Source organism: Hemitrygon akajei, chromosome 3 (genome assembly GCF_048418815.1).
Source record: "Hemitrygon akajei chromosome 3, sHemAka1.3, whole genome shotgun sequence".
Lineage (NCBI taxonomy): Eukaryota > Metazoa > Chordata > Chondrichthyes > Myliobatiformes > Dasyatidae > Hemitrygon > Hemitrygon akajei.
In genome coordinates this window covers 31251961-31277118 of record NC_133126.1, presented here as the reverse complement: position 1 = coordinate 31277118, position 25158 = coordinate 31251961, and the positions used below count along the sequence as shown (strand labels likewise).

The following is a 25158-nucleotide window of genomic DNA, read 5'->3' as shown; positions in this document are numbered from 1 at the left end:
GCAGATGGGTCTTCGACCTGCTGGAGGCCTGAGAAGTCGAAGTCCGAGAGGTCAGGGTCCAGGGCTGGAGGCGGTCGTCATTGACTGCAGGCGGGCGAGCTTGTGATCCTTCTTGGATGCGAGGAAGGAGAAGAAATGGCAGTTGGAGGCGTGAATCCAGCGGAGAATGAAGTGTAGGAGAGGGCCATGGCAGACGGTGGAGAGTGAGGCCCGGAGTGGTGGCAGAGAGAGAGACAAGGTCCATTGGTATCTCCGCATGGCGGTGAGCGTGGCTCGGAGAATCCAGCGCGAGCAGCGGAGGGAGCAACAGTCAATAAAATGGCGGTACCAGGGATCCTCGCTGAGCCCGAACTGGGAGGCCTGGAACCGGAGCTGGAATCCCTGCGGTATGAGGTGGCGGCGGAGACACGTTCCCAAAAACGAGACGTGGCTGTGGTACCGTGTCTGGGTCAGGACATGATCAAAGAGTCGGAGAGAGGCGGAGATCACAGAGGGGGAGCAGTGAAAAATGGTGACTTCTCTCCCCTTTCTCGATCTCTCGGTCTCCATCTCTGGAGATAGACTGTCCACTGAGACTGTCCACTGACATCTTCTATAAACCCACTGACTCCCATAACTACCTTGATTATACCTCTTCCCACCCTGCCAAATGCAAAAATTCTATTCCCTATTCCCAGTACCTCCGTCTCCGCCGCATCTGCTCCAAGGATGAGGCTTTCCATTCCAGGACATCCCAAATGACCTCTTTCTTTAAGAATCGTGGTTTCCTTTCTGCCATCATCAATGATGCCCTCACCCGCATCTCCTCCATTTCCCACACTTCAACCCTCACCCCATCTTCTCGTCACCACAACAGGGACCGTGTTCCCCTTGTCCTCACCTATCACCCCACCAGCCTCCAGATCCAGCATATTATCCTCCGCAACTTCCACTACCTTCAACAGGACCCCACCACTAAAGACATCTTTCCCTCTCTACCCCTCTCTGCTTTTCGCAGGGATCATTCCCTCCGCGACTGCCTGGTCCACACGTCCCTCCCCACAGATCTCCCACCTGGCACTTATCCCTGCAAGCGTAAGTGCTACACCTGTCCCTACACCTCATCTCTTACCACCATTCAGGGCCCCAAACTGTCCGTCCAGGTGAGGCAACACTTCACTTGTGAGTCTGTTGGGGTAATCTATTGCATCCGGTGTTTCCGGTGTGGCCTCCTCTACATCGGCGAGACCCAACGCAGATTGGAGGATCGCTTCATTGAGCACCTCCGCTCCGTCCGCCACAACAGACAGGATCTCCCGGCTGCCACCCACTTCAACTCTCTTTCACATTCCCATTCGGATATGTCCATTCATGGCCTCCTCTACTGCCATGATGAGGCCAAACTTCGGTTGGAGGAACAACATCTCATATACTGTCTGGGTAGTCTCCAGCCCCTTGGTATGAACATCGAATTCTCCAACTTCCGGTAATTCCCTCCCTCACCCTTCCCCCATCCCATCTTCACTCTGTCTCCTCTTCTAGCTGCCTATCACCTCTCTCATGACTCTGCCTTCTTCTACTACTGATAGTGATTTCCCCTTAGATTCCTTCTTCACCTCTCCTGCCTATCCCCTCCCTGCTTCCCCTCCCCCACCCCTTGATCTTTCCTCTGATTGGTTTCCACCCTCCCCCCACCTTCTTTATTGGGCCCCTGCCCCCTCCTTCTTTAGTCCTGACGAAGGGTCTCAACCCGAAACGTTGACTGCTTCTTTCAACGGATGCTGCCCGACCTGCTGAGTTCATCCAGCTTTTTTGTACGTACCATCATACAGTTAGCTACACTGCATTTATTTATCAAAAGAAGTCTATTCAAAAGCCAGTTCAGATTTTGTTGCCTGTAGTGGCTGTTCTCCACATTGTTATCCCTCCCTACTTTACCATGATATGATATGACACTGTCCCTCTAATATACAGCTAACATTGTTAATGATAGATAAACAATGTCTCCTCACCATCCCAGCAAGATAACCTTTGGTTGAAAAAGTACCAGAATCTCAGGAATGAATCAGTGTGGTTCATGAAGCAGAAATATGACGGTTTAGACACATACCTGGGAAAGTGGTTGACTTTTTGAAAATCCAGCAGTGAGCGTAATAGATAGGGTTTCAAATGGGAACCAGACCACATCAAATTGAAATCATTACTGTTGGGATGAACCTGTAAGGTTGTACAAACATGCCAGGGTTAGAACCACCTCTCACTTCTGGGAGGGGGATGCAGATAACTCTCAGGACAGAAAAGTAGGTTGAAATACAGAGTAAACTTTTTCCACTATAAGCCAGACTTATAAAGGTTACTGTACTGTGCAAAAGTCTTAGGTACCTGTATTTAATCATATTTTCTCCGATGGTATAGCCTCTAAAGAGCCCTGATCTCAACATCTGAGGCTTTCTGGGATTACCTGGAGAGACAGCAAAAGTCTACTGAATTATGGCAAGTTCACCAAGATGCTTGGTACAACCTATCAGCAGACTTTCTTATAAAACTGCACAACAACTTATGAAAGAGAAATTATGCCATTGTAAAGGCAAAGGGTGGTCACCAAACATTGATTTGATTTAGTGTTTTACTGTTTACTGCTCTTTATTGTAATATTTTGATATTTAGAAACTTTTCAATTCATTATTTTTGAAAGCATATTCGCTTTACAGAATTTGTTTACATGTGCCTAAGCCTTCTGCACAGTATGTAGATACATAAGGCAAAAGAAACAGGAGTAGATCACACAGCTCAAGCCTTCTCCATCAATCAATTAAAATTATACCTGGTCATGGACATCAATTCCCTTTTCTTCCCCAAACCCACATCCTAATTCTATCAGTTACAAGAATCCAACAATTTCCAACAAGCCCTCATACTTAACAACTAAATAGAGGTTGTTAACTGGACAGAGGTGTACAAAATGCTAAGAGCCAACGATCGAGTGGATATTTTTGCCCAGGGTGGAAATGGCTAACATAAGGGGGAAATTTTTAAGATGATTAGAGGAAAGCATAGGAGCAATAGACAGTAGGTGCAGGAGTAGGCCATTCAGCCTTTCAAACCAGCACCACCATTCACTGTGATCATGGCTGATCATCCACAATCAGTACCCCGTTCCTGCCTTCTCCCCATATCCCTTGACTCCACTCTCTTTAAGAACTCTATCTAACTCTCAGAGGTTGGCTTTTATTACACAGAGAATGATGGGTATGTGGAATGTGCTGCCAGAGGTGGTAGAGGCAGATGCATTAGGGGCATTGAAGAACCTCTTAGATAGGTACATGGATGATAGAAAAATGGAGGGCTATGTGGGAGAAAAGGGTTAGACTGATCTCAAAGTTAAAAAGGTCGGCAAAATATTGTGGACTGTATTGTGCTGTAATGTTTTATGTTCTAAAACATTCACAGTATTTCATGATTCCAGATTCACACAGTCCTGCTCTTCAACTCAGATGTAAGCAAACATCCCTTACCCAAAGATGTACTCTGAGTTCTAAATGTTCCAGCCACAGCTATCAACCTTACAAATCTGTGACACTTCACATGCTCTTACTCTTTTCAATAATTTTAGTTCCTGACCCTGATCATCTTATTTTCACGATGGATGTCCAGTCCCAATATGCCTCCATTCCTCATCAGGAAGGCCTCAAAGCTCTGTTTCTTTCTGGACACCAAACCCAACCAGTTCCCCTCCATCACCACTCTCCTCCATTTGGTGGAACTGGTCCTCACTCTCAATAAATTTCTCCTTCAGTTCCTCACACTTCCTTCAAACGAAAGGTGTAGCCATAGGTACTCGTATGGGTCCCAGCTATGCCTGTCTTTTTGTCAGCCATGTGGAACAGTCTATGTTCCAAGCCTACACTGGTATCACTCCCTTAACTTTTCTTATGCTATATCAACAACTGCATTGGTGCTGCTTCCTGCACTCATGTGGAACTCATCGACTCTGTCAACTTTGCCTCCAACTTTCAGCCTGCCCTCATATTTGCCTGGTCTATTTCTGACACCTCCCTCCACTTTCTCAATTTCTCTGTCTCAAGCTCTCTCCAGAGATAATCTGCTGATTTTTTTAATATATAAACCCACTGATTCCCACAATACCTGGCCTATACCTCTTTCCAACCTGTTACTTGTGAAAAATGCCATCCCCTTCTCTCAATTACTCCATTTCTGCCACATCTGCTCTCAGGGGAAGGCTTTTCATTCCAGAACTATGGAGAGATCCCCCTTCTTGAAAGAAAGAGGTTTCCCTTCCTCCACCTTTAATGCTGTCCTCACCTGCATCTCTTCCATTTTGTGCATGTCTGCCCTCACTGCATCCTCCTGGCACCCTACCAAGGATAGGGTTCCTCTTGTCCTCACCTACCACCCCACCAGCCTCCACATCCAGCATAGAATTCTCCGTAATTTTTGCCATCTCAAACAGGATCCCACCACCAAGCACCTTTTCCTCCCGCCCACTTTCTGCTATCTACGGGGATCACTCCCTATGCAACCCCCTTGTCCATTCGTCCCTCCCCACTGATCTCCCTCCTGGCACTTATCCTTGCAAGCGGAAGTACTACACCTCCTCCCTTGCTACCATTCAGGGCTCCAAACAGCCCTTTCAGGTGAAGCAACACTTTACCTGTGAGTTTGTTGGGGTCATCTTACTGCATGCGATACAACCAGTTTAGCCTCCTGTATATCAGTGAGACCTGATGTAGATTTGGAGACTGCTTCACCGAGCACCTAAACACCATCCGCCAGAAAAAGTGGCAATCCTGGTGGCCAACCATTTCAATTCTACTTCCCATTCCCACTGCGACATGTCAGTCCATGGCCTCCTCTACTGCCTTGATGAAGCCACATTTGGGTTGGAGGAGCAACACCATTATATTACATCTGGGTAGCCTCCGATCTGATAGCATGAATGTCGATTTCTCAAACTTCCAGTAATGCCCCCCCACCACTCCTTCACCATTCCAATTTCCCTCTCTCACCTCATCTTCTTACCTGTCCATCATCTCCCTCATGCTCTTCCCCCATCCCTTTCTTTCATGGCTTGCTGTCCTCTCCTATCAGATTTCCCCCTCTCCAGCCCATTATCCCTTACTAATTGACTTCCCAGCTCTTTATTTCACCCCTCCCCCACTCCCAGTTCCATCTATCACCTACTACCTTGTAATTCTTCTCAATTCCCTACCTTCTTACACTGACTTCTCAGCTTTTTTCTCTAGTCCTGATGAAGGGTCTCAGACCAAAACATCAACAGTTTACTCTTTTTCATAGATGCTCCCTGGTCTGCTGAGTTCCCTGAGCATTTTGTGTGCATTGCTTACAAATCTGATTGAGTTTTTATTGAAGAGGTAACAAAGATTATTGATGAGGGTATGTCAGTGGATGTTATATACATCAATCTTAGTAAAATCTTCAACAAGATCCCTCTTGGTAAGCTGACCTAAAAGATTGTGGCACTCAAGATTTGTTGAGACTTGGCAGACTGAATTCACAATTGGCTTGGTCATCGAAGACAGAAGTTAGTGGGGGAGGGATATTATTCTAGCTGGAGGCCTGTGACTAGTGGTGTTCCACAAACAATCAGTGCTGGGACTCAGATGTTTGTAATTTGGAAAAAAGTATAGCCAACCTGATTACTAAGTTTGCAAAATAAGATAAAAATTTGCAGAGTTGGGAAAGGCTACTAAAGATGCAATAGGATATTAAACTGCTAGAAATGTCAGATGGATGTAATCTGGACAAGTATGAGATGGTGAACTTTTGGAGGTCAAATAAATAAAACATGGAATAAAACAGCATGTCCACACCAAACATGACAAATTAAACTAAACCACTTCTGCCTGTACATGATTCATATCCTTCTGTTGCCTGAAGTGATGGATTTTGGGAGATCAAATACAAGATGCAGGACATGGCAGATCCATTGAGAGCTCTGATACAGAGAGATTTTGGGATACAAGATCATAGCTCTCTGAATGTGGCAACATAAGTAGATAGGGTGGTTTAAAGGTGGCTTACAGCATGCATGCCTTTATCATGTGCTGTATAAATTGGCTTCATGGACTGAAAGGCCTATTCCTGCACTGCACTGCACTGCACTACCCTATATCACATTTTGTTAGAAACACAGAGTCATTCTGGAAACAGTTGGTAAATTAAATCTACACTCAGTGGCCACTTTATTAGGTACCTCCATTATGTTCATGGTCTTCTGCTGCTATAGCCCATCCACTTCAAGATTCGTCATGTTGTATATTCAGAGTTGCTCCTCTGCACACCACTGTTAGTTATTTGAATTAGCTTGAACTAGTTTGGCCATTCTCTTCTGACCTCTCTCATTTAACAAGGCTTTTTTCCCCACACAGGACTACCATTGACTGGATGTCTGTTTTTCACACTATTCTCAATAAACTCTAGAGACATGCAAACCCTAGAGGCTATTGTACATGAAAATCCCAGGAGATCAGCAGTTTCTGAGATACTCAAACTACGCTATCTGGCACCAATAATTATTCCATGGTCAAAATCACTTAGGTCACTTTTCTTCACCATTCTAATGTTTGGTCTGAACAATAGATCTAGGCCTCATATGGAGCCAGTGATCATTAATGGAGAATGTGTGGAGCAGGTTAAGACCTACAAGTATCTGGGAGTACAGTTAGACGAGAAGCTAGACTGGACTGCCAACACAGATGCCTTGTGCAGGAAGGCACAGAGTCGACTGTACTTCCTAAGAAGGTTGGCGTCATTCAATGTCTGTAGTGAGATGCTGAAGATGTTCTATAGGTCAGTTGTGGAGAGCGCCCTCTTCTTTGTGGTGGCGTGTTGGGGAGGAAGCATTAAGAAGAGGGACGCCTCACGTCTTAATAAGCTGGTAAGGAAGGCGGGCTCTGTCGTGGGCAAAGTACTGGAGAGTTTAACATCGGTAGCTGAGCGAAGGGCGCTGAGTAGGCTACGGTCAATTATGGATAACTCTGAACATCCTCTACATAGCACCATCCAGAGACAGAGAAGCAGTTTCAGCGACAGGTTACTATCGATGCAATGCTCCTCAGACAGGATGAAGAGGTCAATACTCCCCAATGCCATTAGGCTTTACAATTCTACCGCCAGGACTTAAGAACTTTTTAATAGCTATTATTAATGCTTTTTGAGATAGTGATTTAGATGCATATCATATTTTTTACTGAGTTAAGTATTGTATGTAATTATTTTTGCTACAACAAGTGTATGGGACATTGGAAAAAAAGTTGAATTTCCCCATGGGGATGAATAAAGTATCTATCTATCTATCTATAACTGAACCTCTTGACCATGTCTGCATGCTTTTATGTATTGAATTGCTGTCGCATGATTAACTAATTATACATTTGCAATAATAAGGTATACAGATGTAGCTAATAACCTGGCCATTGAATACATGCCATTTTTAGAATTCTAAGAAGAATATGGCCACCCTACTCAAACTCTTTGCACACTATGACTATTTTATCCCAGGAATCAGTCTAATCAATCTATGTTGCACTAAATCTAAGGTAAGACTTCCTTTAAAAGTCCAAAATTGTATACCAGATGAATTAATCAACAGGTGGAATTGTTGACAGTAAATAAGGTTGCTCAGGATATAGTGAGACATATATCCGCTGCAAAATGAAGCAGGGTGGCGTCAGTTTAAATTTCATCTAGACAAGTATGTGGTAATTAACTTTGAGAAGTCAAATTTTGGTAGGACAAAGAGAGTAAATGGCAGGGCCATTAGAAGATCTGAGGTGCAGTGGGACCTTAGAGTGCAAAGTACATTGCTCACTGAAAGCAGAGACATGGGAGAATAGCGAAGTAAAAATTATGTGGGGTATAGACAGGGTAGATTGCAGGAAACTTTTCCCCAATATCAGAGGTGAATAAAACCAGAGCATATAGATTTAGTGGAAGAGAGAATAAATTTAGATGGGATCTTGGGTGGGGCGGGTGCGAGAGTGGGATGGGAGAGTGATGAGTACCTGGAATACATTGCCAAAGTAAGTTTTAGAGGCAGATCGACTGGGCATTGAATGCTACAGACTAAAACGGCTGCAATAATTGAATTAATGTACACAATTGCTTGCTAGAGGGGACATGATGGACCAATACAACAAAATCTATAACTGGACACAAGGTTTACAATCCCCAAAACAACTCTCCACTATAACTTTCTGCCTCTTATTCCCAAGCCATTGTAGGATCTAATTTCCTGGATGGCATGGGCTCTACTTCTTGAATCAAGTTTCCACATGGAAACTTGTCAAAGACCATGCTGAAGTTTTGGTTGAATAAATGCAATAATATTTTTTTACCTCTCTACTTCAACTCCCTTGCAAAATGCACCAATTAGAACACTTACCTTCAAAATTGCTTTCGGTACCTGCAGGTTAATTTTCTTTATTCTAATTCCAGAACATCAAAATCTGATGTAAAACAGTTCTGAAGCCTTACAAAAAGTTACCAGTTTTTCTGATAAAGTGAATAACCTTACATTGTCCACCCATTGAAATCTATCCTGTAATCCCCTATCCCACTACAAATTCTCTGCACTTCCCAATTAGCTCTATTTCAAGGCAATACGTTAGTGTTGTGCTTAGCATAATGCTATTACAGGGCACCAGTAACCCAGGTTCAATTCCCCCCGCTGTCTGTTAGGAGTGTGTACGTTCTTCCCATTACTGTGCAAGTTTCCTGTGGGTACTCCAGTTTTCTCCCACATTCCAATGACTACAGATTAGCAGGTTAATTCATCATTTGTGTGTAATTGAGGTGGTTTGGGCTCGTTGAGCCTAAAGGGCCTGTTACTGTGTTGTATCTCTACATAAATTTCTAGAAATTGATTTCTGAATGCCCAGGAGATGGCTTTTTTGAGCAACTCATGATTGAGCCCACTAGGGGATCGGCAACCCTGGATTAGGTATTGTGCAATAAATGGATTTGATTAAAAAGCTTAAGGTAAAAGAACCCTTGGGGCAAGTGACCATAATATGATTAAATTCACAAGAAACTGTAGATACTGGGAACTAGAGTAACACAGAAAAATTGCTGAAGAAACGCAACAGATCATCTGTAGATGCAAAGACATAGATAAAATTGCAAACTGAAACTTTTGACTATACCAAGCAACACACACAAAACCCTTTGGCCCAAAACATCAACTGTACTTTTTCTTCCCCATAGACACTACCTAACCTGCTGAGTTCCTCCAGCATTCTTTGTGTGTTGCTCAGATTTCCAGCATCTACAGATTTTCTCTTGTTTGTTTTTTGACTATACCTATATAGATGCTGCCTGACCCACTGAATTCCTATCAGTATGTTAACTGCTCATCATATGACTGTAAGAATCTGCAGAGTTGTGGACACAGCTGAGCACATCACAAGAACCTGCATCCCTTCCATGACTCTGTCCATAAGACCATAAGACATAGGAGTAGAATTAGGCCATTTGACCCATCAAGTCTGTTCCGCCATTTAGAAATGGCTGATCCTTATTTTTCTCCCCCTCCTCAGCCCCACTCCCTGGCCTTTTCCCCGTAACCTTTGATGCCACGTCCAATCAAGAACCACTCTTTGGCTAAAGAAATTTATCTGCATCTCTGTTTTAAATGGATGGCCCTCTATCTTGAGGCTGTGCCCTCTTGTCCTAGACTCCCCGACAATGGGAAACATCCTTTCCACATCTACTTGGGTGTCTCAGCCTTTCAACATTTGAAAGGCTTCAATGAAATCCCCCCTCATCCTTCTAAATTCCAATGAGTACAGACCCAGAACTATCAAACGTTACTTGTATGATAACCCTTTCATTCCCAGAATCATCCTTGTGAAGCTTCAACGAGTCTTCTCCAATGCCAGCTAATCTTTACTGAAATGAGGAGCCCAGAACTGTTTACAATATTCAAGGTGAGCTCTCACCAGTGCCTTATAAAGCCTTAGCATCACATCCTTGCTCTTGTATTCTGGACCTCTTGAAATGAATGCTAACATTGCATTTGCTTTCCTTGCCACCGACTCTACATGCAAGCAAATCTTTAAGGTATTCTGCAAAAGGACTCCTAGGTCCCATTGCATCTCAGATTTTTTGATTTTCTTCCCATTTAGAAACTAGTCTGCACATTTATTTCATCTACCAAAGTGCACAACCATGTATTTTCCAAAATTGTATTTAATTTGCCACTTTCTTGCCCGTTCTCCTAATCTGTCCAAGTCCTTCTGCAGCCTACCTATTTCCTCAAACCTACCTGCACCTCCAACAATCTTCGTATCATCTGCAAACCTGGCAACAAAGCCATCTATTCCATCATCTAAATCATTGATATACAGCATAAAAAGAAGCGGTCCCAATACCAACCCCTGCTGAACTAGTCACTGGCAGTCAACCAGTCAAGGTTCATTTTATTCCCACTCGCTGTTTCCCACCAATTAGTTAATGCTTGAACCATGTTAGTAACTTTCCTGTAAAACCATGGGCTCTTAACTTGGTAAGCAGCCTCATGCATAGCACCTTGTCAAAGGTCTTCTAAAAGTCCAAATATACAACATCCACTGCATCCCCTTTATCTTATCCTACTTGTAATCTCCTCAAAAAATTCCAGTAGGTGGGGGGACATCACGTGATGACGTAGGATCGAGACGCAGGGACCCAGCTCTCCCGTAAAAAGTTAATAAATTAATGTTTAAATGAAGAAAAGTTAGTCAATACTCTCTAAAAGTTGCTTATAAACGACTCCGGACTGTGTCAAGCTATGCCTCAAGGAAAGAAGATGAAGAAAACTAATACCGGGAAGACTACGCAAGTTGGAACAAGAGCGAGGCCCACGTCTACCGAGGAGCCGCGATCTCAGGTACATTGTATCGCCGGTGATACTGAACAGGAGATGGTGGCAACGCTTGCCACTTCCAAAGGAAAAAACCATCGTGAACTGCGCAAACGCGAAGGATGGAGCATGCGCAAACAGGAACAAAAAGAACTACAAAGCCCAGCTACCACTGCAACTGAAAGTGATAGTGAATCGGAGGGAGAATCAAATCTCTCGGAAGGATCAGCTGAAGGAGGTAAAAGTCCTTCTAGAAATATAGAAAAGACTTTGAGGCAAATAATGCGTAAATTAGACACATTAAAAGTAATTAAAAATAACCAAAAAAAACTCGAAAAAAAAATGACCAATATGGAGACTATGCTTGATAAAATGACAAAGAGACAGGAAAAAATGGAAAAAAGAATTACGAACTTGGAAACTACAACGGAAGACATGGTTGAAAGAATGGACAAAATGGAAAAGGGAAATACTGCTTGGACATCAGAAAGAAAACAATTTATGGAAAAAATTGATAAGCTTGAAAATCTCAGTAGACGAAATAATATTAAAATTGTTGGACTTAAAGAAGATATAGAAGGAGAAGATCCAATAAATTTTTTTCAAAAATGGATCCCTAAAAAATTGAAAATGGAAAGAGAAACTCCAATTGAGATTGAATGGGCGCATAGATCTTTAAGGTCAAGACCTCGAGCTGACCAAAACCCACGATCAATTTTGATAAAATGCTTACGATACCAAGACAAAGAAAAGATCCTGAAGGCCGCTGCCCAAAGTGCCAAAAATAGAAACGGGCCACTGATGATAGCAGGGAAACCAATTCTTTTTTATCCTGATATAAGTTACAACCTGTTGAAGAGAAGGAAGGAATTTAACCCAGCGAAAAAAGCCTTATGGGAAAAGGGTTATAAATTTACAATGCGTCATTCAGCAACACTGATAATTTTTTTGGAGGACAGAAAATTTTTTTTTTCCGACTATCGAAAAGCGGAGGAGTTTGTACAAGAACTTCCATCTATTCGCTAACTACACATAGAGGCTTCCAAACGTAATGGATTAAAGATGTAGATAGACCCAAGGAACAGAAGTGATGGACATTTATGGATATTACAGAAGAGAAAAGCAAAATTTTAGAAATACTAAATGAGAATAGTATTTTTCTTTCTCTTCTTATACATATACTTTTTTATGTTGCGGGGGAGCTGGGAGGCTGTGGATCGGTTACTGCGGGATTCACGTGTGTAATCATGGCGGTTGCCATGACCCGTACAGCAGAGGGGGGTAATGTTGTGTCTTTTTTCCACAACATTAGTAGGGGGGTATTTTTTTTTTTTCCTTTATATTTTAATTTTTTTCTATCTTTTTGCCTGGATGAATGGTGGGGACACACATAGCAACATGGAGACTTTTATAAAGATTTCCCAGGATACCACGAAAGTGGAAAGATTAGGTATTATTATAGATTGAAAAGAAAAAGAACTTTAACATATATTTTAAAAAAAATGAGAACTCCGTGGAGCATGTGGGGATCTTCCAACATCCAGGCATTTCCTTTTTTTTCTCTTTCTTATTTTCTTAATAGGGATGTTAGGGGGGAGGGGTTAAGGGGAGGGGGCTGGGTAACACTTTTTTTTTCATGCACATTTATTCTGTAACAATTTGAAAACAATAAAAAAAGTTTATAAAAAAAAAAAAAAAAAAAAAAAAAAAAAAAAAAAAAAAAAAATTCCAGTAGGTCTGTCAGGCAAGATTTTTCCATAAGAAAACCATACTGATTTTGTCCTATCTTGTCCCGTGTCACCAAGTACTCCATAACCTCATCCTTGACATTTGACTCCAACATCTTCCCAACCACTGAGGCCTGGCTAACTGGACTATAATTTCCTTTCTGCTGCCTTCCTCCTTTCTTAAAGAGTGGAGTAACACTTGCAATTTTTCAGTCCTCTGGCATGATGCAATAAACCGGCAGAGATACAATAGATTAAATAGCCCTCCATATTTTCATGATCTTTAAGCTTATGAAACGAGAACTTGGAGCTTGAAGCACATCACCAAAACTCCATGATGCACACCTGGAGCACACAAGGACAATGACATGAAACATGAAACGCAGGATGTGCCATTCAACTTTAGCTTGGCTTATGTGAACTCAAGCTGAGGCCTGTAAGTTGTTCAGTCTTTATCATGTGGTCTCAGATTCCGGTGCCAAATGAACCATTTCAAATAGGGCTGATAAGAAACATCCAAGTGCTGAGGGGAGCAAGCAACTAAACATACACTGTTCTTTCAACCCAGAACTTACCTCATGGAAGCCATGGGCTGTCAAAATGCTGCGCACCAGTCTACTCTCAGTGCGCACAATCTTATATGCCAAGTGATAGCGCTCTACATCAAGGAAGGGAAAAAAAAACATGATATAGACTGTACTGGTATAATTGTAATTATAATATCCATAAAACAATCTTCCTCATTACCCACTCTATGTATTATATGGATTTATATTTTATATATAAAACAGGAACGAGATCATCTGGGTGAGTGGGCATTGGAATAGCAAATGGAATTTAATTCAGACAAGTAGTGTAAAGTGATGCATTTTGAAAAGTCAAACCAGAGGTGGAGGGGTGGGTGAAGGTGTGGGGTTTTGGTACTATTGATCAGTGTGACCTTGCGATACAGGTACACATTTCCCTGAAAGTGGTCACACACACAGGGAAACAGGGCAATGAAGGCAGCCAAAGATACATTTGCCTTTATCAGCAATGACAATGAGTGTGAAATTTGGTGCATCATGTTACAATTGTATAGAACATTGGTTAAAGCACACAGAGCACTCTGCGTATTTTTGGTAACCCAGCTACAGGATGGCTATGATTAAGCTAGAGAGGGTGCAAAAAATAGTCTCACAAGGATGTTGCCAAGATTAGAGCTTTAGTTACGAGGTGAGAATGTATTGGCTGGGTCTGTTTTCACTGGTGTAGGAAGCTGAGGAGTAGCCTTATAGAGATTTATAACATAATGAGGGAGATATATAGGGTAGACAGTCACAGTTTTATATCTTCCACAGAGATGGAAGCCTAATCCAGAAGGCAGTGTGAGGGGAAGTGGCAGTGTCAGATAGAATTAAAATGTTTAAAGAACATTTGGACAGGTGCATGAATAGGAATGTTTTAGAGGGATAGGTCCAAAGGAACCTGTCTGTGGAGGCTCAGGAGCATCCTAGGGGACTGAATGAAATAGCTGGGATCGCTTCATACAGCAGCCCACCCTGGTATAAATTTCTGTTCTGAGATAAATCTAGAAAAAGGAATCATTTTCAACATAAATGGACCATTTAACTCTAAAATTTATAATCAATAGAAAGATGTCTCTATGAAAATAATATGACTCACAACCTGTAATGTTGTTCATTTGGTTTGACAGATAAAAAAGTCTACACTCACATTGTCAATAGAACATAGCAAAAAGTGAATGCACAACTCTAGAGCTTCCTCTGAAGAAATGTTTATACTCAAGACAGGTGGAGCTGGATGAAAGCAGCCTCTGACACTATTCTGCACTGTTCTGAGTTCTGGATTGAAAAATGGTCCTCACAAAAATGTTTACATACCTCCAATTAACCGCAAGCTGCTGTCTTTGGCCACAATACCATCTGCATAGAAAACCAAGGTAGGTACCATTCCATTGGTGCCTGCCCACCGAAGACACGGGTGTTCCCTGCAACATGAATGTCACTTTAGAAATGTATCATGGAACAGCTTCAATTCTGCTCCTTAGAAACAATACAGGTGGCCCTCAACACAATAGATTTTTATTTTTAATATCATCCGTCCTTTCTTCATAATCTTTAAACTTCTGTGATGGATATTCACTGCCCTGGGGGCCTTTCTTTTTTGCCAAGCTCAGCTTTCTAAACACAGCAGCTGACACTTCTAAAGATCAAGGTGTTGTTTTTGAATAAGTTGAATTTCCAACTAGTATTCTTTGTTTAACTTCTTGTCATATACGGGAGCCAGTCTTCAGTTCATGATGCAAATGGAAAGCAGTGATCAGTTTGAAGTTAAAGACAGCATTGCAAACAAATGCTTTCTATAGAGCAGGCTCACTAGTGCCACAGCGCTTGGCTTATTGCTCAACAGTTGTAGTGGAATATTTTTTTAAATGGAATATTTTAATTTGGCTTGTTTCAAACTAGAACATGTTGGTTAAATCATTTAGTTAAATTAAGCTTGCAGACAAGAATATTATCATTTAGCATATCAAATTGCTAATCTGTTAATAGTAGGAAGGTCAAAAGAGTCAGCTTCACAGCATTAATTGTCAGTACTTGGGACCTCTGTCTCCAGATGCTTTGAGACCACTAAAAGGCATCTGAAAAAAATATTACATCAGCAGAGAAACAGTTTAAATGTAGATAGCAGTTCAGGTTTTTTAGGAATGGTCCTTGAACATCAAAATGAATGATAGAAACATGAGGTAAGCTAGAATCTATCCTTCGGCCTTCGATTTCTGCGACAGATGATTGGTTTGTCTCTGGCTCGTGGGTATGTCTTTTCAGCTCATTGGAACTGTACCTCTGTTTTGAAAATCCTTTATGTTTTAAAAATGATTCATAATTTGGAAGTCTTTTATAAGATACAAATCCAATCTGAGTTTTAAACGTGTCTTAAGAATATTGTCTGGATTTTAATGTGTATCACTAAAAATAAATGAATGAAATGTGTTTAAGCTACATTGTTGGCTAGAAGTATCTCCATGGAAGTAAGCTCAAATAGTGGGCATAGGCAGCTAAGCTCACTGTGGAGGATAAAGAAGGAAGTAAACTCCTTTTTGAAGATTGGGTAGTTACAGTATAATTTCCCCTTAGTGAGGGCACCCGTAGCTATCTATACCAATTAGGGCTTAAGATCTTCATACAAGTTTAGAACTTTGCAGTCAGCAAACCCAATATAATCACACTTCAGCAGACCAGAGCTTATAGCAATGGAAACAGCAATTTATCCCTCAGAGTCTTCTGATTAGCATAATTTAAATGCAAGGAAAGAGTTAAATTTCATTCTCCTTGGTATATGCCTAAATGTATAATACAACATGGAAGTTTGTAAAACCAAATGGCATCACCTCGAACGCCTGCATAGATGCACATCTTTGAGATTAGCTATTGGTGAAGAATGCTTTCCTCCTTTTGACATGTTGTCTCTGTTTCTAAATTATGTACCTAGGCCATACATTGCAAAATATTAGAAGGTACAGGCTGGTAGCTCTAGGGGATGGAAAAGTAGTGGGGTAAAGGTTAAGTTAGATTTTTGAAAGAATCTTGAAACTTATTAACTCCTCAATAGTTGTTAAAACTTAGCAAATTTAGAAAGAACATTAAGGCTGTTTCAATGTTCTTTCTGTGACTTATTTCACATCGTACTGAGGTGAACATTGCAAAAAAATCTTACATATTACTGCATTCTTCTAATACCCAAGTTAGTGCAATCATTTTACTGCACCACCTAATCAATAGGGGTTCAATTCCTGCCATTGCCTGTAAGGAGTTTGTATGGTTTCCCCATAACCACATGGTTTTTCTCCAGATGCCCTAGCTTCCTCCCACAACCCAAAGAGATACAGGTTAGGGTTGGTGTGTTGCAGGCATGCTATGTTGGTGCCCGAAGCATGGTGACACTTGCGGCCAGCACCCAGCACAATCCTTAGACTGTGTTGGTCACTGATGCAAACTGATGCATTTCACTGTATGTGTGGAGTTTCATTGTTGCACACTGTGCACAAACCTGAATTGATTAGAGAGCATAAGGTAAAAGAACTCTAAGGGACAAGTGATCATACTATGATTGAATTCAGCCTGAATTTTGAGAAGGAGAATCTAAAGTCAGATGTATCAGTATTACAGAGGAGTAAAGGGAATTACAGAGACATGAGAGAGGAGTTGGCCAGAATTGATTGGAACACAACAGTGGCAGGGATAACAGCAGAACAGCAATGGCTGAAATCTCTGGAAGCAATTTGGAAGGCACATGATATATACATCCCAAAGAGGAAGATGTATTCTAAAGGCAAGATGACACAAACATAGCTAACAAGTCAAAGCCAACATAAAAGCCAAAATGAAGGCATAAGATAAAACAAAAATTAGTGGAAAGTTAAAGGATTGGTAATTTTTTCAATATCAACAGAAAGCAACAAAAAAGTCATTAAGAAGGTGTAGGTGTGGAGAGGATGTTTCCTCTGGTGAGAGCATCTAAGACCAAAGGACACAGCCTCAAAATAGAGGGGCGTCCTTTAGAACAGAGATCATGAGGAATTTCTTTAGCCAGAGAGTAGTGAATCTGTGGAATTCATTGCCACAGGCTGCTGTGGAGGCCAAGTCTTAAATATATATAAGGTAGGTTAATAGATTCTTGATTGGCCAGGGCATGAAAGGATATGGGGAGAAGGCAGGAGATTGGAGCTCAGAGGAAAAATGGATCAGCCATAAAGAAATGGCAAAACAGACTCGATGGGCCAAATGGCCTAATTCTGCTCCTACATCTTTTGGTCTTCTGTGACAAATAAACTCCTCCACAACTGGATTATTAGGATAGTCCTCTTAAAATGGTGCACTGATGGGTGAGATATAAAAATGTCTATTATGCACAGTAGATTACAAGAGCAGATTAAATTGTCATGCAATGTCTCAGACTTCCCTTATACTGTGATGTATGCCAAAGGTTCATCCAAGTTACACGAACTGGAAAATAACAGAACAACATTTGTTCATAGAGTCATAGAAAACTACAGCACAGAAATAGGCCCTTTGGCCTACCTAGTCTGTGCCAAACCATTTAAACTGTCTAATCCCATTGACCTGCACCCAGACCATAGCCCTCCATACCTCTTAAATGAGAACCAGAAGATTCATTGTCTGCAAAGGGCTAGATCTGTGGCATTTAAGCCTGGTGAACCAGGACTACGCAAGAAGGTTAAGTATGACTGACAGAGGACTATCTCAAGAGCAAAAAAAAACAATTCTGACTGAAATCAGAGGCGGAATTGGAGACACATCAACTGTGGTAGTGTTTGTAAGCCATTACTTCCGACGAAGTGAAATCTAATATGTCGGGCTATGATGCTTCACTTCCAGATGAGCTCAAAGCCTTTTATGCACACTTTGAAAGGGAGAATAAAACTACAGCCAAAGCATCTGGTGACTATGTGATCTCTGTCTCGGAAGCCAATGTCAAAACGTCTTTCAAGAAGGTGAACACTTGCAAGGCGACAGGATGCCTGGTAGGCTCTGAAAACCTGTGCCAACCAACTGATGCGTGTGTTTAAGGACATCTTCAATCTCTCATTGCTACAATCAGAAGTTCCCACCTGCTTCAGAAGGGCAACAATCATACCAGTACCCAAGAAGAGCAGGGTGAAGTGCTTTAACAACTATCATCCAGTAGCACTCACATCTACAGTGATGAAATGCTTTGAGAGGTTGGTTATGCTACAATCAACTCCTGGCTCAGCAAGGACCTGGACCCGCTGCAATTTACCTATCACCACAATCGGTCTACAGCAGATGAGATCTCTTTGGCTGTTAATGTAGCCTTGGATCACTGGATAATACAAATATGTCAGGATGCTTAACTACAGCTCAGTGTTTAACATAATCATTCCTACAGTTTCTGATCAAAAAGCTCCAAAACCTGGGCCTCTGTACCTCCTCTGCAACAGGATTCTCAATTTCCTCACTGGAAGACCACAGTCTGTGCAGATCGGAAATAACATTTGAAGCTTGCTGATAATCAACATTGGCACATCTCAAGGATGTGTGCTTAGCCCACTACGCTACTCTCTCTATACGCATGAGTGCATGGCTAAACACAGCTCAAACGCCAGCTTCAAATTTTCTGATGACAACTATTGTTGGCAGAATTTCAGATGATGAGGAGAAGGCGTACAGGAGCGAGACAGGTCAGCTAGTTGAGTGGGGTCACACCAACAACCTTGCACTCAACGTCAATAAGACCAAAGAATTGATTGTGGACTTCAGAAAGGGGAACAAACACCAGTCTTCATTGAGGAATCAGATGTGGAAAGGGTGAGCAATTTTAAATTCCTGAGTATCAACATGTCTGAGAATCCTCCCTGGGCACAACATATCTGTGCAGTTACAAAGAAGGCATGACAGCAGCTATATTCATTACAAGTTTGAGGAGATTGGTATGTTACCAAAGACACTCACAGTTCTCTACAGAAGTGCTGTGGAGTGCATTCTAACTGGCTGTATCACCATCTGGTATGGGGGTGGGCGCACAGCAAAGAATCAAAATAAGCTGCAGAAAGTTGTAAACTCAGTCAGCTCAATCATGGGCACTAGCCTTCCCAGCACCCAGGACATCGTCAAGGAATAATGCTGTTAAAAAGATGGCATCCATCATTAAGGACCCCCATCACCCAGGACACACCTTTTTCTCATTGCTACCATCACCAAGAAGATACACGAGCCTAAAAGTAAACACTCAATGATTCAAGATTAGCTTCTTCCCCTTTGCCATCAGATTCCTCAATGACATTGAACCCATAAACACCACCTCACTAGTTATTTTTTCTCTTTTTGTACTAATTAACTTCTTAAATATACATACTTACTGTTAGTTAGTTTTTAGTATGCACTGCAATCCACTGATGCCAAAAAACAACAAATTTCACAACATGTGCCAGTGATATTAAACCTGATTCTGATTCTACTGCCTTGCCTTTATCAACTTTATGGTAACTCCTCAAAAAAATCTGAGATTGTTAGACACAACCTACAAAGCCATGCTGATTATCCCTAATCAGTCCCTGTCTGTCCAAATACTCATATATCCAGTCCCTTACAATACTTTTGAATAACTTTCCCACTACTGACCTCAGGCTCACCGGCCTGTCATTTCCTGGATTATTCTTAGAGCCTTTCTTAAACAACAGATCAACTTAGCTATCCTCCAATCCTCTGGTCCCTCACTTGTTGCTAAGGATGATTTAAATACATATCTCTACTATAGCCCCTGCAATTTCTGAACATGCCTCCCATAAGGTCTAAAGTAACACTTGGTCAGGCCTTGGGGATTTGTCCACCCTGATTTACCTCATCCTTTGTAATCTGTATAGGGTCCATGACCTCGCAGCTGCTTTGCTTCACTTCTATAGACACTGTGTTTGTAACCCATTCCTTTTGACTCCATGCATAAATCACCATTCTGACCTCCCAGAGGACCATTTTTGGCCTTGTAATCATTTTGCTTTTCACATATCTGAGAATCTTTGGATTCCCTTTCACCTCATTTCTAAACCAATCCCATTCCTTCTTTTAACCCTCCTCATTTTTTCTCAAGCATTCTTTTACATTTCTTTTTCACCTCAAGTACTCCATTTGTTCCTACCTGCTTATACCTGCAATACAACTCCATTTTTTTTTCTTAACCACGGCTTCAATATCTTTTGAAAATGAAGGTACCCTAAACCTGTTATCCTTGCCTTATATTCTGACAGGCACGTATAAGCGTTATACTCTCAAAATTTCACTTTTGAAGGCCTCACATTTACTAAGTACATCCTTGCCAGAAAACAGCCTGTCCCAATTCACACTTACCAGATCCTTTCTGATACCATCAAAATTGGCCTTTCTCCAATTTAGAATCGCAGACCTATCCTTTTCCACAATTACCTTGAAACTAATAGTATTATGATCACTAAATGCAAAGTGCTCCCCGACTCAAACTTCTGTCATTTGCCCTGTCTCATTCCCCAATAGGAGATCTGGTATCACACACTCTCTTGTTGGAACTTCTACATAATGATGATGGAAAACTTTCCTGAAAACATTTGACAAACTCTATCCCATCTAGTCCTTTATTAGTATGGGAGTCCCAGTCAATATGTGTAAAGTTATAATCATCTACCATCACAACCTCATGTTTCTTGCAACAGTCTGCAATCTCTACAGATTTGTTCCTCTAAATCTCACGGACTGTTGGGTCATCTATAATATAGTTTCATTAATGTGGTCATACCTTTCTTATTTCTCAGTTCCACCCATGAAGCCTCACTAGACAAGTTCTCCAGTGTGTCCAGACTGAGCACTTCTGTGACATTTTCCCTGTCTAGAAATGCCACCATTCTCCCTTTAATCCCTCTCACTCTACCATATATAAAATAACGGAATCTCAGAATATTGAACTGCCAGTCCTGATTCTCCTGCAACCAAGTCTCACTAATTGCTACAATATCATAAATCCAGGTGTTGATCCATGCCTGAGCTGATCTGCCTTTCCTACAATACTTCTTGTACTGAAGAATGCACAACTCATAACTATTGTCCCACCATTCTCAACCTTTAGCTTCATGACTTTTCCTGAGCTTTTAACAACCTACTCCACACCTACTATCTGTTCTCTGATTCCCATCCCCCTGCAACTCTAGTTTAAACCCTGCACCCCCACCCCATGTAGTACGAACAAACTTTCCTGCTAGAATACCAGTACTCCCTCCAGAGTAGGTGTAAACCATCTCTTCTGTACAAGTCCCACCTTCCCTGGAAGAAATCCCAATGATCCAAAAATCTAAAGCCCTACCTCCTGCACCATCTCCTTAGCTATGTGTTAAACTTTCTACCGGTATTTCTGGCCTCACTAGTGTGTGACACAGGTAATAATCCTGAGATCACAATCCTGGAGGCCCTGCCCTTGAATTTGGCACCTAACTCCCTGAACTCAATTTGCAGAACTTTGTCCCTCTTCCTACCTATGTCATTGGTACCACCCAACAGTCCAAGAGATTAGGGGAACAAATTTGTAGAGATCACAGACTGTTGCAAGAAACACTGGTTGTTATAGTAGATGATTTTAACTTTCCACATTTTGATTGGGATTCCCATACTATAAAAGGAGTGATAGGATATAGTTTGTCAAGTATGTTCAGGAAAGTTTCCTTAATCAGTATGTAGAAGTCCCAACAAGTGAGTGTGGGATACTTGATCTACTATTAGGGAATAAGACAGGCAGGTGACAGAAGTTTGTGTAGGGCAGCAATTTGCATCTGGTGATCAGAATGCCATTAGTTCCAAACTAAATATGCAAAAAGACCTGCGGGCTGAGATTCCAAATTGGAGGAAGGCTAATTTTCGTGGTATCAAAAAGGATCTGGCAAATGTAGATTGGAACAGGCTGTTTTCAGGGAAAGGTATACTTGGTAAATAGGAGACATCCGAAAGTGAATTTTTTGAGAGTACAAAGATTTTATGTGCCTGTCAGAATAAACAGTAAAGATAACACATGCAGGGAACCTTGGTTTTCAAGAGATACTGAGGCCCTGGTTAAGAAAAAAAAAACAGAAGTTCTTTGCAAGTATTGGCAGGTAAGAGCAAATGAAGTGCTTATGGGGTAGAAGAAATGCAAGAAAACACTCAAAAGAAATCAGGAGGGCTAAAAGAAGGCATGAAGCTGCCCTAGCAGACAAGGTGAAGGAGAAGGGATTCTACTGATATGTTAAGAGCAAAAGGATTACACGGGACAAAACTGGTCCTCTGGAAGATCAGAATGGTCAACCATGCTTGGAGCCAAAAGAGATAGTGGAAATCTTCAAAGAATTTTTTGCATCAGTATTTACTCAGGGGATGGACACAGAGTCTATAGAAGTAAGGTAAAAGTGCATCAACTTCATGAGCCTGGTACAGATTACAGAGGAGATGTTTGCTTCCTGAGGCAAATTAGGGTGGATAATTCACAGGAACCTGAAAAGGTATTCCCTCAGACTCTGCGGGAGGCAAGTGCAGAGATGACTGGGGCCCTAACAGAGATAAGTAAATAATCCTTAGCGAGAGATGAGCTACCAGAGGATTGGAAGGTAGCCAATGTTGTTCCAACATTAAAGAAAGGTTTTAAAGATAAACAGGAAATTATAAGCCTCCGAGTCCGACATCAGTAGTGAGAAAGTTATTGGAAGGTATTCTAATAGACCAGATATTTAAATATTTGGATAGACATGGATTGATTAAGGGTAATTAGCATGGCTTCTTGTGTGGTAGGTCATGTCTAGCCAAACAAAATTTTTTGAGGAAGTTACCAGGAAAGTGAATGAAGTAGTGGATGTTGTCTACATGGACTTTAGCAAGGCACTTGACAAAGTCCCACATAGGAGGTTGGTCAAAAAGGTTCAGTAGCTCGTCATTCAAGATGAGGTAGTACATTGGATTAGACAGTGGCTTTGTGGGAGAAACCAGAGAGTGGTGGTAGATGGTTGCACCTCTGACTGAAAGCCTGTGACTATAGAATGTCACAGGGATTGGTGCTGGGTCTGTTGTTGTTTGTCATCTATACCAATGATCTGGATGATAATGTGGTTAACTGGATCAGCATATTTGCAAATTAGGGTGTAGTGGACGGCAAGGAAGGCTATCATAGCTATCAAGGATCTGGACCACCTGAAAAAATGGGCTAAAAATGCCAGTCAGAATTTAATGCAGACAAATGTGAGGTATTGCACTTTGGTAAGACCAACCAGGGTAGGTCTTACAGTGAACAGTAGGGAACTGAGGAGTGTGGTAGAACAAAGGGAAAGGGGAATACAGATCCAAAATTCATTGAAAGTGGTGTCACAGGTAGTAAAGAAAGCTTTTGGCACATTGACATTCATAAATCAAAGTATTGAGTACAGGAAATGGGATGTTACGTTGAAGTTGTGAAACCTAATTTGGAGTATTGCGTGCAGTTTTGGTCACCTACCTACAGAAAAGATAATAAAAAGGTTGAAAGAGTACAGAGAAAATATACAAAGATGTTGCTGGGACTGGAGGACCCAAATCATAAGGAAAGATTGAGTAGTTTAGGACTTTATTCCTTAGAACGTAGAAGATTGAGAGGAGATTTGATAGAGGTACACAAAATTATGAGGGGTATAGATACAGTAAATGCAAGCAGGTTTCTTTCCGCTGAGATTGGGTGAGGGTACAACCAGAGGTTAAGTGTGAAAGGTGAAAAGCCTAAGGGAAACACAAAGGGAAACTTCTTCACTCAGAGGGTCCTAAGAGTGTGGAATGAACTACCAGCACAAGTGGTTAAAACAAGTTCAATTTCAATGTTTACGAGGTGTAGATAGATACATGAATGGTAGGGGTATGGAGGGCTATAATCGGTGCAGGTTGATTAGAGTAGGTAGTTTAAATAGTTTGGGACAGATTAAAAGGGCTGAGGGGCTTCTGTGCCGTACTTTTCTATGACTATATGGACCACCACCTCTGACTGCTCACCCTCCCACTTAAGAATGCTGAAGGCTCAATCCGAGATGTCCTGCACTATGGCACCTGGACCTGTCTATTTCAGGATTTTTCAGATCACGGCAGAAAGGTAGAGCAAATCTAACACAATGCAGTGTTGTTTCAAAAACCAAAAATATGGCACAAAACTGCAGGAAACAAGAAGTGTTGGGACTGAATCCACCAGCAAAACAACTGCAAATGAATTCCTACAAATTCCTCTGGAACAACTGAAGTTCTCTTCACCAGTACTTTACGAGGGGTGATTGATAAGTTCGTGGCCTAAGGTAGGAGTCAATTTTAGAAAACCTAGCACATTCATTTTTCAACATAGTCCCCTCCTACATTTACACACAGTGCAGCGGTCTGGAGCATATGGATCTTGGACCTCTAGAAAGTGTCCACAGATGGGTGATTGATAAGTTTGTGGCCTAAGGTAGAAGTAGATGAGTTATACAGCTCTCGTTACATGCACATGCAGATCAACTCTTGAGTGATTATGGGGTGACTGCAAATGAATCAGAGAAGTTTGAAAGCAGCAGAATGTTATTCAGACACAGAGAAATAAAATCATGAAGGGATTTAACCTGACTTACTCATGCTCCTCCCCATCAGAGGAAGTGGGAGAATCCTCTGGAACGTGACTTACAGCAGGCATTTCTCCTTAGCTTGGCTCCAGTCCAATCGGCAACATACGATGCACAAGTGCAAGTGAAGACGTCACCTTCTTAGCCAGATGAACACGTCCATCCTGCACCACTTCAGACCATTGGACCATCTTCACTGGAAAAACATTGAATTCAGATGAAGAATGAAAACAAGGACAATGGCTTGGTTTTTATAGCACTTGCTGACCCATTCTCTACAAATTCCTCTGGAGCAACTGAAGTTCTCTTCACCAGTACTTTACGAGGGGTGATTGATAAGTTCGTGGCCTAAGGTAGAAGGAGTCAATTTTAGAAAACCTAGCACATTCATTTTTCAACATAGTCCCCTCCTACATTTACAAACTTAGTCCAGC

At 41.6% G+C, this 25158-nt stretch overlaps 1 protein-coding gene across 6 annotated transcripts in view; it reads right to left on the bottom strand.

The window, feature by feature from the left end:
• Window positions 1-25158, bottom strand: part of ttll5 (tubulin tyrosine ligase-like family, member 5) — a 449168-nt gene that overhangs the window by 400492 nt on the left and 23518 nt on the right. For 5 of the 6 annotated variants that reach the window (XM_073039478.1, XM_073039482.1, XM_073039483.1 and 2 more), the window contains 4 exons: window positions 24734-24920; window positions 14472-14578; window positions 13164-13246; window positions 2090-2196 (listed from right to left, as the gene is read on the bottom strand). In XM_073039478.1, coding sequence (XP_072895579.1) covers window positions 2090-2196; window positions 13164-13246; window positions 14472-14578; window positions 24734-24795 — 359 coding nt within the window. In that variant the 5' untranslated portion in view covers window positions 24796-24920. Of the gene's footprint in view, window positions 1-2089; window positions 2197-2361; window positions 2441-13163; window positions 13247-14471; window positions 14579-24733; window positions 24921-25158 lie in introns of those variants that run through there. The other variant, XM_073039481.1, reaches the window with a different exon arrangement.